The sequence below is a fragment of the Pristiophorus japonicus genome, chromosome 18 (genome assembly GCF_044704955.1).
Source record: "Pristiophorus japonicus isolate sPriJap1 chromosome 18, sPriJap1.hap1, whole genome shotgun sequence".
NCBI lineage: Eukaryota > Metazoa > Chordata > Chondrichthyes > Pristiophoridae > Pristiophorus > Pristiophorus japonicus.
Window position 1 is genome coordinate 6,627,315 of NC_091994.1, and position 19,501 is coordinate 6,646,815.

Here is a 19,501-nt window from a genome sequence, read left to right on the forward strand (position 1 = left end):
CCCGATACCCACAGCGTCCGACACCCACAGCGCCTGATACCCACAGCGCCCGAAACCCACAGCGCCCGAAACCCACAGCGCCTGATACCCACAGTGTCCGATACCCACAGTGTCCGATACCCACAGTGTTCGATACCCACAGCACCCGATACCCACAGCACCCGATACCCACAGTGTCCGATACCCACAGCGCCCGATACCCACAGCGTCCGATACCCACAGCGTCCGATACCCGCAGTGTCCAATACTCACTATGCCCGATACGCACGGCGTCCGATACCCACAGCACCCGATACCCACAGCGTCCGATACCCACAGCGCCCGATACCCACAGTGCCCGATACCCACAGTGCCCGATACCCACAGTGTCCGATACCCACTCGTCCGATACCCACAGCGTCCGATACCCACAGCGCCCGATACCCACAGCGCCCGATATCCATACCCACAGCACCTGATACCCATACCCACAGCGCCCGATACCCACAGCGCCCGATACCCACAGCGCCCGATACCCACAGCGTCCGATACCCACAGTGCCTGATACCCACAGCGCCCGATACCCACAGCGCCCGATACCCATACCCACAGCGCCCGATACCCACAGCGCCCGATACCCATACCCACAGCGCCCGGTACCCACAGCACCTGATACCCATACCCACAGCGCCCGATACCCACAGTGCCCGATACCCACAGCGTCCGATACCCACAGCGCCCGATACCCACAGCGCCCGATACCCACAGCGCCCGATACCCATACCCACAGCACCTGATACCCATACCCACAGCGCCCGATACCCACAGCGTCCGATACCCACAGCGCCCGATACCCATACCCACAGTGCCTGATACCCACAGCGCCGGTACCCACAGCGCCCGATACCCATACCCACAGTGCCTGATACCCACACGTCCGATACCCACAGCGCCCGATACCCGCAGTGTCCAATACTCACTATGCCCGATACGCACGGCGTCCGATACCCACAGCACCCGATACCCACAGCGTCCGATACCCACAGCGCCCGATACCCACAGTGCCCGATACTCACAGTGCCCGATACCCACAGTGTCCGATACCCACTCGTCCGATACCCACAGTGTCCGATACCCACAGTGTCCGATACCCACAGCGCCCGATACCCACAGCGTCCGATACCCACAGCGTCCGATACCCACAGCGTCCGATACCCACAGTGCCCGATACCCACAGCGCCCGATACCCACAGCGTCCGATACCCACAGCGTCCGATACCCACAGCGCCCGATACCCACAGCGTCCGATACCCAGTATGCCCGATACCCACAGCGTCCGATACCCACAGTGTCCGATACCCACAGTGTCCGATACCCACAGCGCCCGATACCCATACCCACAGCGTCCGATACCCACAGTGCCCGATACCCACAGCACCCGATACCCACAGCGTCCGATACCCACAGCGTCCGATACCCACAGCATCCGATACCCACAGCATCCGATACCCAGTATGCCCGATACCCACAGCGTCCGATACCCACAGTGTCCGATACCCACAGTGTCCGATACCCACAGCGCCCGATACCCATACCCACAGCGTCCGATACCCACAGCACCCGATACTCACAGCGTCCAATACCCACAGTGCCTGATACCCACAGCGCCCGATACCCATACCCACAGCACCCGATACCCACAGCATCCGATACCCATACCCACAGCGCCCGATACCCATACCCACAGTGCCCGATACCCACAGCGTCCGATACCCACAGCGCCCGATACCCACAGCGCCCGATACCCACAGCGCCCGATACCCATACCCACAGCACCTGATACCCATACCCACAGCGCCCGATACCCACAGCGTCCGATACCCACAGCGCCCGATACCAACAGCGTCCGATACCCACAGTGCCTGATACCCACAGCGCCCGATACCCACAGCGCCCGATACCCATACCCACAGCGCCCGATACCCACAGTGCCCGATACCCACAGCGTCCGACACCCACAGCGCCTGATACCCACAGTGCCCGATACCCACAGCGTCCGATACCCACAGTGCCTGATACCCACAGCGCCCGATACCCACAGCGCCCGATACCCATACCCACAGCGCCCGGTACCCACAGCACCTGATACCCATACCCACAGCGCCCGATACCCACAGTGCCCGATACCCACAGCGTCCGATACCCACAGCGCCCGATACCCACAGCGCCCGATACCCATACCCACAGCACCTGATATCCACAGCGTCCGATACCCACAGTGCCTGATACCCACAGCGCCCGATACCCACAGCGCCCGATACCCATACCCACAGCGCCCGGTACCCACAGCACCTGATACCCATACCCACAGCGCCCGATACCCACAGTGTCCGATACCCACAGCGCCCGATACCCACAGCGCCCGATACCCATACCCACAGCGCCCGGTACCCACAGCACCTGATACCCATACCCACAGCGCCCGATACCCACAGCGCCCGATACCCACAGCGTCCGATACCCACAGCGCCCGATACCCATACCCACAGTGCCTGATACCCACAGCGCCGGTACCCACAGCGCCCGATACCCATACCCACAGTGCCCGAAACCCACAGCGCCCGATACCCACAGCGCCCGAAACCCACAGTGCCCGATACCCACAGTGCCCGATACCCACAGTGTCCGATACCCACAGCGTTCGATACCCACAGCGCCCGATACCCACAGCGCCCGATACCCACAGCGTCCGATACCCACAGCGTCCGATACCCACAGCGTCCGATACCCACAGTGTCCAATACTCACTATGCCCGATACGCACGGCGTCCGATACCCACAGCACCCGATACCCACAGCGTCCGATACCCACAGTGCCCGATACCCACAGTGCCCGATACCCACAGTGCCCGATACCCACTCGTCCGATACCCACAGCGTCCGATACCCACAGCGCCCGATACCCACAGCGCCCGATACCCACAGCATCCGATACCCACAGCGCCCGATACCCACTGTGTCCGATACCCACAGTGTCCGATACCCACAGCACCCGATACCCACAGCGTCCGATACCCACAGTGTCCAATACCCACTATGCCCGATACCCACAGTGTCCGATACCCACAGCACCCGATACCCACAGCGTCCGATACCCACAGCGTCTGATACCCACAGTGCCCGATACCCACAGCACCCGATACCCACAGCGTCCGATACCCACAGCGTCCGATACCCGCAGCGCCCGATACCCACAGCGTCCGATACCCACAGCGCCCGATACCCACAGCGCCCGATACCCACAGCATCCGATACCCACAGCGCCCGATACCCACTGTGTCCGATACCCACTGTGTCCGATACCCACAGTGTCCGATACCCACAGCACCCGATACACACGGCGTCCGATACCCACAGTGTCCAATACCCACTATGCCCGATACCCACAGTGTCCGATACCCACAGTGTCCGATACCCACAGCGCCCGATACCCATACCCACAGCGTCCGATACCCACAGCACCCGATACTCACAGCGTCCAATACCCACAGTGCCTGATACCCACAGCGCCCGATACCCATACCCACAGCACCCGATACCCACAGCATCCGATACCCATACCCACAGCGCCCGATACCCATACCCACAGTGCCCGATATCCACAGTGCCCGATACCCACAGTGTCTGATACCCACAGCGCCGATACCCACAGCGTCTGATACCCACAGTCAATGTATACCTTCTGTACTCTTACCAAAGATTCTGTTAAGATTTCCTACATTACAACAGTGACTATACTCCAAAAATACTTCATTGGCTGCAAAGCACTTTGTGATGTCCGGTGCTCGTGAAAGGTACTATATAAATGCAAGTCTTTCTTTCTTAAATGAAGGCTGGGTGTAATTCACGATTTTTAAATGAACGGGAGGACTGTTCCACTATTCGATTAGATCACGGATGATCTGTATCTTAACTCCATCTACCCGCCTTGGTTCCCTAACCCTTCATATCCTTACCCAACAAAAATCTCTCAGTCTCAGTTTTTAATTGACCTCCAGCCTCAACAGCTTTATTGGGGGGAGAGAGTTCCCGATTCCCACTGCCCTTTGTGTGAAGAAGTGCTCCCTGACATCACCCTGAACGGCCGGGCTCTAATTTTAAGGTCCTGCCCCTTGTTCTGGACTCCCCCCACCAGAGGGAATAGTTTCTCTCTCTCCACCCGATCGAATCCTTTAATCATCTTAAACACCTCGATTAGATTCACCGTTTCATATTCTAAACTCGAGGGAACACAGGCCCAGTCTGTGCAACCTGCCCTGGGGATTTAACCCTTTCAGGCCCGGTACCATCCTGGTGAACCTGCGCTGCTCCCCCTCCGAGACCGATATACCCTTCCCCGAGGGGCGGAGCCCAGGACTGGACGCAGTTACACCAGACGGGGTCAGACCGCGGCCCTGTGAAGCATCGATTCCACCCCCTCTGTATCCCAGCCCTCGAGATAAAGCCTTTATAATGAATGTTTGTACCCGTGTGCCAGCTTTCAGTGATTTCTGTACACGGACCCCTAAACCTCTCGGCTCCTCCACACTTCCCAGTTTCTCACCATTTAGAAAATACTCTGATCCATCATTCTTTGGACCGAGGTGGGTGACCTCACACTTGCCCGCACTGAGCTCCGTGTGCCAGTTTTGCCCGCTCGCTGAATCAAGTCACCTGGGGATATGTGTGCACAAATCGTTGAAGGTGGCAGGGCAGGTTGAGAAAGCAGTTTAAAAAATTTACGGGATCCTGGGCTTTATAAATAGAGGCACAGAGTACAAAAGCAAGAGAGTTGTGATGAACCTGTATAAAACACGTTCGGTCCCAACTGGAGTATTGTGTCCAATTCTGGGCACCGCACCTTAGGAAGGATGTGAAGGCCTTAGCGAGGGAGCAGAAAGGATTGACGAGAATGGTTCCAGGGATGAGGGACTTCAGTGACGGGGATAGACTGGAGAAGCCGGGGTTGTTCTCCTTGGAGCAGAGAAGGTTGAGAGGAGATTGGATAGAGGTGTTCGAAATCATGATGGGTCGAGAACCAGAGGACCCAGATTTAAGGCGATTGGCAGAAGAACCAAAGGCGACATGAGGAAAAACCTTTTTACGCAGCGAGTGGTTAGGATCTGGAGTGCGCTGCCTGAGAGGACGGTGGAGGCAGACCCAATCGCGGCTTTCAAAAGGGAGTTGGATAAATATCGGGAAGAAAAAAAATTGCAGAGCTACGGGGAAAGGGCGGGGGGAGTGGGACTGGCTGGCGTGCTCTCGTAGAGAGCCGGCACGGGCTCGATGGGCCGAATGGCCCCCTTCCATGCTGTAACCGTTCTGTGATTCTATGAAATCAAACAGTTAATTTGGCCGAGATTGTGTGCATTTGTTGTCATGGATGTTACTGGCCACAGGAGGGAGCTCTCGCTGCAGAGATTCGATTAACATTGTCCTCGCTGTCAATGTATTTGCCGATGTTGTTGAGTGAACATCAATGGCTGGGTCTGAGTCGTTGCATTGGATGTTTTTTTAATTCGTTCCTGGGTCGTGGGCCATTGCCCGTCCCTAATTGCCCCTTGAGAAGGTGGTGGTGAGCCGCCTTCTTGAACCGCTGCAGTTCCGTGTGGTGAAGGTGCTCCCACAGTGCTGTTAGGGGGGGAGTTCCAGGATTGTGACCCAGCGACGATGAAGGAACGGCCGATATATTTCCGAGTCGGGATGGTGTGTGACTGGGAGGGGAACGTGGAGGTGGTGGTGTTCCCATGCGCCTGCTGCCCTTGTCCTTCTAGGAGATAGAGGTCGTGGGTTTGGGAGGTGCTGTCGAAGAAGCCTTGGCGAGTTGCTGCAGTGCGTCTTGTAGATGGTGCACACTGCAGCCACGGTGCGCCGGTGGTGGAGGGAGTGAATGTTTAAGGTGGGGGATGGGGGGCCGATCAAGCGGCTGCTTTGTCCTGGATGGTGTCGAGCTTCTTGAGTGTTGTTGGAGCTGCACTCATCCAGGCAAGTGGAGAGTGTTCCATCACACTCCTGACTTGTGCCTTGTAGATGGTGGAAAGGCTTTGGGGAGTCAGGAGGTGAGACACTCGCCGCAGAATACCCAGCCTCTGACCTGCTCTTGTAGCCACAGTATTTATGTGGCTGGCCCAGTTAAGTTTCTGGTCAATGGTGACCCCCAGGATGTTGATGGCGGGGGATTCGGCGATGGGAATGCCGTTGAATGTCAAGGGGACATGGTTAGACTCTCGCATGTTGGAGATGGTCATTGCCTGGCACTTGTGTGGTGTGAATGTTACTTGCCACTTATCAGCCCAAGCCTGAATGTTGTCCAGGTCTTGCTGCATACGGGCATGGACTGTTTCATTATCTGAGGAGTTGGGAATGGAACTGAACACTGTGCAGTCATCAGCGAACATCCCCACTTCTGACCTTTTGATGGAGGGAAGGTCATTGATGGAGCAGCTGAAGATGGTTGGGCCTAGGACACTGCCCGGAGGAACTCCTGCAGCGCTGCCCTGGGACTGTGATGATTGACCTCCAACCACCACAACCATCTTCCTTTGTGCTGGGTATGACTCCAGCCAGTGGAGAGTTTCCCCTGATTCCCATTGACTTCAGTTTTACTGGGGCTCCTTGATGCCACACTCGGTCAAATGCTGCCTTGTTGTGAAGGGCAGTCACTCTCACCTCACCCTAAGTGGAGGAAGAGCATCCGGGAGGGCGCTGAGCACCTCGAGTCCCGTCGCCGAGAGCATGCAGAAACCAAGCGCAGGCAGCGGAAGGAGCGTGCGGCAAACCAGACTCCCCACCCTCCCTTTCCTTCAACCAGTCTGTCCCGCCTGTGACAGAGACTGTACAGTCACCCAAGAGCTCACTTTTGGAGTGGAAGCAAGTCTTCCTCGATTCCGAGGGACTGCTTATGATGATGATGACGACCTCTGGAATTCAGCTCTTTTGTCCATGTTTGGACCAAGGCTGGAATGAGGTCTGGAGCTGAGAGGTCCTGGCGTAACCCAAACTGAGCATCGGTGAGCAGGTTATTGGTGAGTTCGTGCTGCTTGATAGCACTGTCAACCACACCTTCCATCACTTTGCTGATGACTGAGAGTGGACTGATCAGTGTGATGAGAAGCGGCAGATGTAGACAGAACTGTTCATGCAGCAGGGAGATGTCTCGCTATCAGCTGACCACAAATGTCCATTTAGCCCGCAATCTCCGCCCGTCCCCACGCCCTCCGTTCCCCCCCCCCAACCCCCGTCCCCCCCACCCCATTCCCAGCCCCGTCCCTCCCCATCCTCCCTCCCACTCCCCCTCTGCACCCCCCCCCCACCCCGATCCCCCCACCCCCACATTTCCAGCCCAGTCCCCCCCCAGAGGGTGAGAAAGTTGGATCTAACCAGCGTACTAAACTTAACTAAAGGAGACTATGAAGGTATGAGGGCAGAGTTGGCTAAAGTGGATTGGGAAAATAGATTAAAGTGAAGGACGGTTGATGAACATTGGTGTACATTTAAGGAGATATTTCGCAACTCTCAAGAAAAGTATATTCCAGTGAGGAGGAAAGGGTGTGAGAGAAAAGATAGCCATCCGTGGCTAACTAAAGAAATAAAGGAGGGTATCCAATTAAAAACAAGGGCATACAAAGTGGCAAAACTAGTGCGAGGACAGAAGATTGGGAAGCTTTTAAAAGCCAGCAAAGAACAACTAAAAAAATGATTGAGAAAGGGAAGATAGACTATGAAAGTAAACTAGCACAAAATATAAATACAGATAGCAAGAATTTCTATAGGTATATAAAAAGGAAAAGAGTGGCTAAAGTAAATGTTGATCCCTTAAGGACGAGACCGGGGAATTAGTAATGGGGAACATGAAGATGGCAGAAACTCAGAACAAATATTTTGTATCAGTATTTACAGTAGGACACTAACAATATTCCAACAGTGGATAGTCAAGAGGCTATATTGGGGGAGAAACTTAACACAATCACAATCACGAAGGAGGTGGTACTCAGTAAGATAATGGGACTAAAGGCAGATAAATCCCCTGGACCTGATGGCTTGCATCCTCGGGTCTTAAGAGAGATAACGGCAGGGATTGTGGATGCATTGGTTGTAATTTACCAACATTCCCTGGATTCTGGGGCGGTCCCAACAGATTGAAAAACTGCAAATGTAATGTCCCTATTTAAAAAAGAAGGCAGACAAAAAGCAGGAAACTATAGACCAGTTAGCCTAACATCTGTGGTTGGGAAAATGCTGGAGTCCATTATTAAAGAAGCAGTAGCAGGACATTTGGAAAAGCATAATTCAGTCAGGCAGAGTCAGCATGGATTTATGAAGGGGAAGTCATGTTTGACAAATTTTCTGGAATTCTTTGAGGATGTAAATGTCATGTATTCAACCAGCATTGTACCCATGTATAAACTGGCCTAAGTTGTACACCGTGAGAACACTGACCACTAGGTGGGAGACACTCCTAACCTGGACCTTCAGGTATAAAAGGGGAAGCTCCACCCACCTTCATCACTTGAGTGCTAAGGAATAAAGGACAGGTCACAGACTGACCTTCTCTCAAGCATGGGCCTCGTGTGCATTTATACTGTGTAGTAAGGACGTATCAATGGCGACAAGAAACTGGGATTTAAACCACGTGAGCATGGCCACTAGCAGAACAGACGAGAGGTACTGTGTTAAGGAATGGTTGGGACAGAGATTCAACATTGTTAAAGCAGCACACAGTTCTCCAGGCAGACAAGAGCAGTCAGGCATGCCCCAACATGTAGTCGAACCCAGAGGGGGAGTTCGACAGAGACAATAGCAAGCTGAACAGTGATTCACGCCATTGCAAGGGACAATGCGGCCAGTAATGGGGCCATCAACACCTGTTAATGGTGCACTCAAGGACAATAACAGGGGCAGTCAGGAACGATCGACTGGCAAGGGACCTTTTGTTTCAAACCGCAACTCATGCTGGAGGCGTGGAGGCATACATTCAGCCGGAGTTTGCAGAGATGAGCAAAATATCTGCAGAAATGGACACTGGGGGAAATCGCTGGAAGCTGAAGTTCAGCGAGTTGATGTGGAGCACGTATACAGTTCATACACCAGGACGCCACCGATAATGATGAAAGTGCTCCTCAATGGCATCCCAGTATCAATGGAGTTAAACACGGGTGCCAGCCAGTCCCTGATGGGTATCAAACAGTTCGAAAAGTTGTGGGCATCCAAGGCCAGGAGGCCAAAATTATCGGCGATTGACGCACAGCTATGGACTTACACAAAGCAGATCATTCCGGTGCCACTCTGGATTGTCCCAGGGGACGGTCCCGCACTACTGGGGAGGAGTTGGCTTGCTGTCGTGAACTGGAAATGGGCCGATGTCAATGCAATTTCCTCTGTGGAGCGAGTATCATGCTCACAGGTCCTGGACAAATTTGACTCATTATTTCAACCCGGCATTGGCACTTTCATGGGGGCCAAGGTAGTGATTCACATAAACCCGGACGCCAGACCAGTACACCACAAGGCCAGAGCGGTGCCGTACATGATGCGGGAAAAGATAGAAGGCGAATTGGACCGCCTGTTGAGGGAAGGCATCATCTCGCCAGTCGAATTCAGTGACTGGGCGAGCCCGATTGTGCCGGTGCTCAAGGCGGATGGGTCGGTCAGGATATGTGGCGATTACAAGGCCACCATCAATCGGGTGTCACTCCAAGACCAGTACCCGCTACCGAGAGCGGAGGACCTCTTTGCGACGCTATCCGGTGGCAAACTTTTTTCAAAATTGGACCTGACCTCAGCTTACATGACCCAGGAGCTGGCGAGTGAGTTGAAGTAGCTGACCACCATCACGTCACACAAGGGGTTGTTTGAGTACAACAGATGTCCGTTCGGGATTCGCTCGGCCGCCGCGATCTTCCAACGAAATATGGAAAGCCTCCTCAAGTCAATTCCAGGGACGGTGGTTTTTCAGGACGACATCCTCATTACGGGTTACGATACTGAAGAACACCTCCACAACCTGGAGGAGGTGCTACGCAGACTGGAGCGGGTAGGGCTGCGACTGAAAAAGGCGAAGTGCGTCTTCCTAGCTCCAGAGGTAGAATTCCTGGGGATGAGGGTAGCAGCAGACGGGATCAGCCCTACTGCATCCAAGACGGAAGCGATCCAGAGAGCACCCAGACCCCATAACACGACGGAGCTGCGTTCGTTCCTGGGGCTCCTGAACTATTTTGGTAACTTTCTTCCCAAATTGAGCACGCTGCTAGAACCGCTACACGTGCTCCTACGCAAATGTCGCGAATGGGTCTGGGGGGACAGCCAGGAAAGGGCTTTTAATAGAGCACGCAATTTGTTATGTTCCAACAATCTGTTAACGCTATATGACCCATGTAAGAAACTTGTGTTAACGTGCGATGCATCGTCCTATGGTGTCGGGTGTGTGTTGCAGCATGTCAATGCCAAGGGTCAGTTACAGCCGGTAGCTTACGCCTCCAGGAGTCTGTCCCAGGCAGAAAGGGGCTACGGGATGGTAGAAAAGGAGGCGCTCACATGTGTATATGCGGTAAAGAAAATGCACCAGTACCTGTTTGGCAGGAAATTTGAGCTGGAGACAGATCACAAACCCCTAACGTCCTTTTTGGCCGACAACAAGGCCATAAATGCAAACACATCGGCCCGCATACAGAGGTGGGCACTCACGTTAGCTGCCCATGACTACACAATTCGGCACAGACTGGGCACCGAAAACTGCGCCGATGCACTCAGCAGGCTCCCACTAGCCACCACTGAGGGGGCTACCGAGCATGGTGCTGAGATGGTCATGGCTGTTGAAGCTTTCGGAAGCGAAGGCTCACCCGTGACAGCCCGTCAGATTAAAGTCTGGACAAATAGAGACCCGCTATTGTTTCTAGTCAAGAAATGTGTCCCGAATGGAGACTGGGCAGCCACGTACAGGGCATGCCCTGAGAAATTTAAACCATTTCACAGGCGCAAGGATGAACTCTCGATTCAGGCCGATTGCCTACTGTGGGGAAACCGCGTAGTCATGCCCCAGATGGGCAGAGAGGTGTTCATCAGAGAACTCCACAATGGGCACCCGGGCATTGTCATGATGAAGGCAATTGCCAGGTCACACGTTTGGTGGCCAGGGATAGACGCAGACCTGGAACTTTGTGTTCGCAGGTGCAACATGTGTGCCCAGCTGGGCAATGCGCCCAGGGAAGCCCCCCTTAGCCCCTGGCCATGGCCCGCCAAGCCTTGGTCACGCATCCATGTGGACTACGCAGGTCCTTTCATGGGGAAAATGTTTTTGGTTGTAGTAGACGCCTACTCCAAATGGATCGAGTGTGACATTTTAAATTCAAGCACACCCTCTGCCACGGTAGAAAGTCTACGGGCAATGTTCGCCGCCCACGGTCTACCGGACATCTTGGTCAGCGACAATGGCCCGTGCTTCACAAGCACTGAATTCCAGGACTTCATGGCAGGCAATGGAATTAACCATGTTAGAACGGCACTGTCCAAGCCGGCCTCAAACGGCCAGGCAGAATGAGCAGTGCAGATAATCAAACAGGGGATGCTCAGATTCCAAGGGGGTTCCCTACAAACCCGCTTATCACACCTCCTGTTGGCCTATAGATCCCGACCACACTCGCTCACAGGGGTTCCACCCACAGAGCTACTAATGAAAAGGATGCTCAAAACCCGATTATCCCTTATACACCCCACCATGAAAGAAATTGTCGAGAGCAGGCGCCAGTCACAATATCACTACCATGACAGGAATGCGAGGGCGCGATGTATTGATGTAAATGATCCTGTTTTTGTCCTCAACTACGCTGCAGGGCCCAAATGGCTCGCAGGCACTGTGGTTGCCAAAGAGGGAAATAGGATTCTGGTAGTTAAACTTACCAATGGACAAATCTGTGGACCAAACAAAAAGGAGGTTCAGCAACCCCATAGAAGAAGCAGAGGAAGAACACGATATAGAGTTCACTCCACCACAGGTGACCGAACACCGGAACCAAAGGGAGGAGAGCCTAGTCACTGTGGGCAGTCCGGACAGGCCTGAGGCACCGCAAACAGCAGACACTCAGGCCAGCGCCCAACAACCGGAGCCCCAACTCAGGCGCTGTACAAGGGAGCATAAACCACCAGAGAGACTCAACCTGTGATCCCAATAAGACATTGGGGGGGGGGAGGTGATGTCATGTATTCAACCAGCATTGTAACCCATGTATAAACTGACCTAAGTTGTACACCGTGAGAACACTGACCACTAGGTGGGAGACACTCCTAACCTGGACCTTCAGGTATAAAAGGGGAAGCTCCACCCACCTTCATCACTTGAGTGCTAAGGAATAAAGGACAGGTCACAGACTGACCACCTTTCAAGCATGGGCCTCGTGTGCATTTATACTGTGTAGTAAGGACGTATCAGTAACGAACAGGGTGGATAAAGGGGAACCAGTGGATGTGGTGTATTTGGACTTCCAGAAGGCATTTGACAAGGTGCCACATAAAAGGTTACTGCGCAAGATAAAAGTTCACGGGGTTGGGGGTAATATATTAGCATGGATAGAGGATTGGCTAACTAACAGAAAACAGAGGTTCATTCTCGGGTTGGCAATCAGTAACTAGTGGGGTACCGCAGGGATCAGTGCTGGGACCCCAACTATTTACAATCTATATTAACGACTTGGATGAAGGGACTGAGTGTAATGTAGCCAAGTTTGCTGATGATACAAAGATGGGAGGAAAAGCAATGTGTGAGGAGGACACAAAAAATCTGCAAAAGGACATAGACAGGCTAAGTGAGTGGGCAAAAATTTGGCAGATGGAGTATAATGTTGGAAAGTGTGAGGTCATGTACTTTGGCAGAAAAAAATCAAAGAGCAAGTTATTATTTAAATGGAGAAAAATTGCGAAGTGCTGCAATACAGCGGGACCTGGGGATCCTTGTGCACGAAACGCAAAAGGTTAGTATGCAGGTACAGCAAGTGATCAGGAAGGCCAATAGAATCTTGGCCTTTATTGCAAAGGGGATGGAGTATAAAAGTAGGGAAGTCTTGCTACAGTTATACAGGGTATTGATGAGGCCACACCTGGAATACTGCGTGCAGTTTTGGTTTCCATATTTACGAAAGGATATACTTGCTTTGGAGGCAGTTCAGAGAAGGTTCACTCGGTTGATTCCGGAGATGAGGGGGTTGACTTATGAGGAAAGGTTGAGGAGGTTGGGCCTATACTCATTGGAATTCAGAAGAATGAGAGATGGTCTTATCGAAACGTATAAGATTATGAGGGGGCTTGACAAGGTGGATGCAGAGAGGATGTTTCCACTGATGGGGGAGACTAGAACTAGGGGGGCATGATCTTAGAATAAGGGGCCGCCCATTTAAAACTGAGATGAGGAGGAATTTCTTCTCTCAGAGGGTTGTAAATCTGTGGAATTCATTGCCTCAGAGAGCTGTGGAAGCTGGGTCATTGAATAAATTTAAGACAGAGACAGTTTCTTAACCGATAAGGGGATAAGGGGTTATGAGGAGCGGGTGGGGAAGTGGACCTGAATCCCTGATCGGATCAGCCATGATCTTATTGAATGGCGGAGCAGGCTCGAGGGGCCATATGGCCTACTCCTGCTCCTATTTCTTATGTTCTTATGTCCTCCATCCCATCCCCTGTCCCCCCATCGTTCCCGTCCTCCCTCCCGTTCCACCCTCTGTCCCCCACGTCACCTCCCCCCCATCCTTCCCTCGTCCCCCTCTCCTGTTTCCCCCCCCCCATCCCTTTCCCAGCCCCTTCCCTCCTGGTCCCCCCCCCCCCCATTGTTGACTGTTAATTGCTTAGCCACCATTTTGAATTTTAATCTGTAGAATAACTCCACGTGGCCTAGTGCTGTGCTTGAACTGCTGTGACCTTAGTCTCTCTATTGTAACCCAGAGTGAGGCAGCATGTGGTGACCAGCCTTTTATACAGCTCCTGCCTGGGCCTCCCACAGTTGCACCCTCTAGTGGTACCAGCATAGTATATACAGAGTATCCATATATGACAAATTTAACCCTGGCCGACTGGGATTTCTGTGTCTCGCTAAAAGTTGCGACACAGTTGCAAGGCCATAAACAGCAAACCAAGCACAAGGTTTTATTTCTGGAGGGATAGAATTGAAAAGTAGGGAAGTTATGCTAAACCTGTATCGAACCTTGGTTAGACCGCACTTGGAGCACTGCGTACAGTTCTGGTCGCCATATTATAAAATGAATACAGAGGCACTGGAGAGGGTGCAGAGAAGATTTACAAGGATGATACCAGAAATGCGAGGGTATATATATCAGGAAAGGGTGAACTGGCTGGGTCTCGTTTCTCTTGAAAAGGGAAGGCTGAGGGGTGAGCTTATAGGTCTTTAAAATATGAAAGGTTTTGATTGAGTGGATTCAGAGAGAGTGTTTCCACTTGTGGGCAAGAGCAAAACTAGAGGCCATCAATATAAGATAGTCACCAGGAAATCCAATCGGGAATTCAGAAGAAACTTCTTTACCCAAAGAGTGGTGAGAACGTGGAACTTGCTCCGGGATCGCTCTGGGATCGATTCGGGATCGCTCCGGGATCGGTTCTGGATCACTCTGGGATCGCTCTGGGATCACTTCGGGATCAATTCAGGATCAGTTCAGGATTGCTCCGGGATCGCTCCGGGATCAGGGTTAAACCACATCCCCGGGGCTCGCAACCACTCTACTCACCTAACATCGGGACCAACATTTCTCTGTTTTCCTTCAGTTCTCCCTCCCACTATCCCCCTCTTCACCCTCCCTCTCTCGATCGCCTCAGTCCCATATCTGCCCCTTTCCTTCACAACACTGGCCTCACTTTCCATGTGACGGTGGAGAGGGTTAAGCGATTGGTGAATGGCTGTGAGGAGAAGTGAGGCTGTCACCTACTCACAGGGCCAAGGCTGCAGCCCAGCTGGGCATCTGAAGGCCAAAAGCAGCAGAACAAAAGGCCGGGAGAGGAGAGGGGCACAGAGACCCCTCTGTCCTGCTCGGGGAGAGATTCGGGACTGAGAGAAGGCTGGTGCCACTCAGAGATTTCCTGCATCTCAATCAGATTGATTGTTGGTGCAGCCAGGCGACGCTGGCTCCTGCCCAGCTCTGAGGACAGTGAAAGCATTCACACGCGATCAGCGGCACGCACAGCACAGGCAGCAACCAAAACCGCCTAGGGCAGGGGCGGGGTATATCAGTGTTACAGTGAGGGGTGTGGGGTATATCTGTGTTACAGTGAGGGGGGTGGGGTATATCAGTGTTACAGTGAGGGGTGTGGGGTATATCAGTGTAACAGTGAGGGGCGTGGGGTATATCAGTGTTACAGTGAGAGGCGCAGAGTATATCAGTGTAACAGTGAGGGCGTGGGGTATATCAGTGTTACAGTGAGGGATGTGGGGTATATCAGTGTTACAGTGAGAGACGCAGAGTATGTCAGTGTTACAGTAAGGGGTGTGGGATATATCCGTGTTACAGTGAGGGGTGTGGGGTATATCAGTGTTACAGTGAGGGGTATGGGGTATATCAGTGTTACAGTAAGGGGTGTGGGATATATCCGTGTTACAGTGAGGGGTGTGGGGTATATCAGTGTTACAGTGAGGGGTATGGGGTATATCAGTGTTACAGTGAGGGGTATGGGGTATATCAGTGTTACAGTGAGGGAGGTGGGGTATATCAGTGTTACAGTGAAGGGGGCGGAGTATATCAGTGTAACAGTGAGGGGCGTGGGGTATATCAGTGTTACAGTGAGGGGGGTGGGGTATATCAGTGTAACAGTGAGAGGGGCAGAGTATATCAGTGCAACAGTGAGGGGTGTGGGGTATATCAGTGTTACAGTGAGGGGTGTGGGGTATATCAGTGTTTCAGTGAGGGGTGTGGAGTATATCAGTGTTACAGTGAGGGGTGTGGGGTATATCAGTGTTACAGTGAGGGGTATGGGGTATATCAGTGTTACAGTGAGAAGGGCAGAGTATATCAGTGTATCAGTGAGGGGTGTGGGGTATATCTGTATTACAGTGAGGGGTGTGGGGTATATCAGTGTTACAGTGAGGGACGAGGGGTATATCAGTGTTACAGTGAGAGGGGCAGAGTATGTCAGTGTTACAGTAAGGGGTGTGGGATATATCCATGTTACAGTGAGGGGTGTGGGGTATATCAGTGTTGCAGTGAGGGGTATGGGGTATATCAGTGTTACAGTGAGGGGGGTGGGGTATATCAGTGTTACAGTGAGGGGTGTGGCGTATATCTGTGTTACAGTGAGGTGTGTGGGGTATATCAGTATGTTACAGTGAAGGGTATGGGGTATATCAGTGTTACAGTGAGGGGTGTGGGGTATATCCGTGTTACAGTGAGGGGTGTGCGATATATCGGTGTTACAGTGAGGGGTGTGGAGTATATCCGTGTTACAGTGAGGGGTGTGGGGTATATCAGTGTTACAGTGAGGGGTGTGGGATATATCCGTGTTACAGTGAGGGGGTGGGGTATATCAGTGTTACAGTGAGGGGTGTGGAGTATATCCGTGTGTTACACTGAGGGGTGTACGGTATATCCGTGTGTTACTGTGAGGGGTGTGGGGTATATCCGTGTGTTACAGTGAGGGGTGTGGAGTATATCCGTGTGTTACAGATTAAACTCCTCCATGGCCTCACCCCTCTCTACCTCTGAAACCTTCCCCAGCCCTCTGGTTCTGGCCTGTTGTGTATGCCGATTTCCGTCACCTGTCCATTGGCGGCCGTGCCTTCAGCTGCCTGGGCTCGAAGCTCTGGAATTTGATTCCTAAACCTCCCTGCCTCTCTCTCTTCCTCCCTTTAAGATGCTCCATGAAACCTCCCTCAATACTTGCTCATAAAATCAATTGAAGGAGAATTGTCCCACAAATGTGGCTGCAATGTAGAGAACGCTTTAATGATTTGACTAGAGTTCTCATGGTAACAGCGCTGGTGAAATACGTTTCCAACACAATTGCACCAGTCACAGTCTCATTAATTACAACCCTCACATCACTGGCCCATCTGCACTAAAACAACAACAACTTGCATTTATATAGCGCCTTTAATGTAGTAAAACGTCCCAAGGTGCTTCACAGGAGCGACTGATTATCAATCAAAATTTGACACCGAGCCGCATAAGTTGATATTAGGGCAGGTGATCAAATGTTGGACAAAGAGATCAATTTTATCATCATCATCATAGGCAGTCCCTCGGAATCGAGGAAGACTTGCTTCCACTCTTAACATGAGTCCTTAGGTGGCTGAACAGTCCAATACGAGAACCACAGTCCCTGTCACAGGTGGGACAGACAGTGGTTGAGGGAAGGGGAGGGTGGGACTGGTTTGCTGCACGCTCCTTCTGCTGTCTGCGCTTGGTTTCTGCATGCTCTCGGCGACGAGACTCGAGGTGCTCAGCGCCCTCCCGGATGCACTTCCTCCACTTAGGGCGGACTGGTCTTTGGCCAGGGACTCCCAGGTGTCGGTGGGGATGTTGCACTTTATCAGGGAAGCTTTGAGGGTGTCCTGCCAGCAAGTCTGTACGCAATGTTCCAGTGTATGGAGGAGTCCAGCTCCCACTGGGACCTGGGTGTCCTTGTACACCAGTCATTGAAAGCAAACGTGCCGGTGCAGCAAGCAGTTAGGAAGGCAAATGGTATGTTGGCCTTCATTGCGAGAGGGTTTGAGTACAGGAGCAAGGATGTCTTACAGGGCCTTGGTGAGACCACACCTGGAGTATTGTGTGCAGTTTTGGTCTCCTTATCTCAGAAAGGATGTACTTGCCTTAGAGGGAGGATGTACTTGCAGCGAAGGTTCACCAGACTGATTCCTGGGACGGCAGGACTGTCGTATGAGGAGAGATTGGGTCGGCTAGGCCTGTATTCACTAGAGTTTAGAAGAATGAGAAGGGATCTCATTGACACGTATAAAATTTTGACTGGGTTGGATAGACTGGATGCAGGGAGGATATTTCCTCGGGGCTGGGAAGTCTAGAACAAGGGGTCACAGTCTCAGGATACAGGATAGGAAATGTAGGACTGAGATGAGGAGAAATGTTTTCACTCAGAGGAATTCTCTACCACAGAAGGCTGTGGAGGCCAAGTCACTGAATATATTTAAGAGGGAGATAGATTGATTTCTAGAAACAAAAAGCATCAAGGGGTATGGGGAGAAAGCGGGAATATGATGTTGAGATAGAGGATCAGCCATGATCATATTGAATGGCGGTGCAGACTCGAAGGGCCGAATGGCCTACTACTGCTCCTATTTTCTATGTTTCTATGGTCAAGGCTTTTCATCATGGAGCAAGTGGGTAGCTCCATCAACACCACAGTGGTCAGTCCGCCATGGAGTCTCTCCTGACCAATGTGACAGCTTCTATCCCAGCAATAACTGCTGCACTTGGTCGTCACACAGAGCCTCGGGATAGTTAAGGCCCAGGAGAGTGGCTTTGGCTCCATGGGATGGGCAGCCACTCCCCCACTCTGCCAGTGCCCTTGTTAGTGCCACATTGTCAGCCGAGCCAGACTGCCCCAGACCAGCCCAAGAGGCTGACACCTGTAGCCGGGCCCTCAAGGCCCTGTGCTGCTTGGGGTTGCCCATCATGGCCACTTGAAAGGTCCACAGCCTCCCACCTCCTGCACTGCAGCCACAGCGTAGGAGCAGGAGGAGAGGGAGAGGGGCTCACGGGGCAGGCACGGGCTCAGGGAAGGGGGAACCCGGAGTAAACGCTCACATGAGAATATTTGTTCTGTAACTTACCTATTTTTGCACTGGATTTGCTATTGATCTTTGTAGTGGTGTGGAGGCAAGAGCTTTGAGGCTGGAGTGAAGGGAGGCGATGGATGGTGGTAGTGAGGGCAGTGGTAAGGATAGTGAGCATGTTACTCGGGCAGATAGTTCCACCTCCTCCTCCTCAACCCCCTCCTCCTCAACCTCTGCGTCCCCCTCCTCAACCCCCTCCTCCTTCTCGCCCTCTCCTCAACCTCCTCGTCCCCCTCCTCAACTCCCCCTCCTCCTCAACCCCCCCATTCCCTCCTCAACCCCCTCCTCCTTCTCGCCCTCCTCCTCCTCAACCCCCTCCTCCTCAACCTCAACTCCTCCTCCTCCTCAACCCCCTCCTCCTTCTCGCCCTCTCCTCAACCTCCTCGTCCCCCTCCTCAACTCCCCCTCCTCCTCAACCCCCCCATTCCCTCCTCAACCCCCTCCTCCTTCTCGCCCTCCTCCTCCTCAACCCCCTCCTCCTCAACCTCAACTCCTCCTCCTCAACCCCTCTCCCCCTTCTCCTCCTCCTCAACCCCCCGTCCCCAACCCCTCTCGCCCTCCTCCTCAACCTCTCTCTCCCTTCTCCTCAACCTCAACTCCTCCTCCTCCTCCTCAACCCCCTCCTCCTCAACCTCCTCGTCCCCCTCCTCAACCTCCTCCTTCTTCTCGTCCCCTTTACCTTCCTTCTCCCCCCCCTCTTTATCCTAT

At 53.0% G+C, this 19,501-nt stretch overlaps 1 protein-coding gene across 3 annotated transcripts in view; it reads right to left on the bottom strand.

Annotated features, from left to right (window-relative positions):
- Positions 1-18,912, bottom strand: part of LOC139229126 (interleukin-12 receptor subunit beta-1-like) — a 93,408-nt gene extending 74,496 nt beyond the window's left edge. For all 3 annotated transcript variants that reach the window (XM_070860789.1, XM_070860788.1, XM_070860787.1), the window contains exon 1: positions 18,791-18,912. In XM_070860789.1, coding sequence (XP_070716890.1) covers positions 18,791-18,911 — 121 coding nt within the window. In that variant the 5' untranslated portion in view covers position 18,912. The remainder of the gene's footprint in view (positions 1-18,790) is intronic.
- Positions 18,913-19,501: the final 589 nt, after the last annotated feature.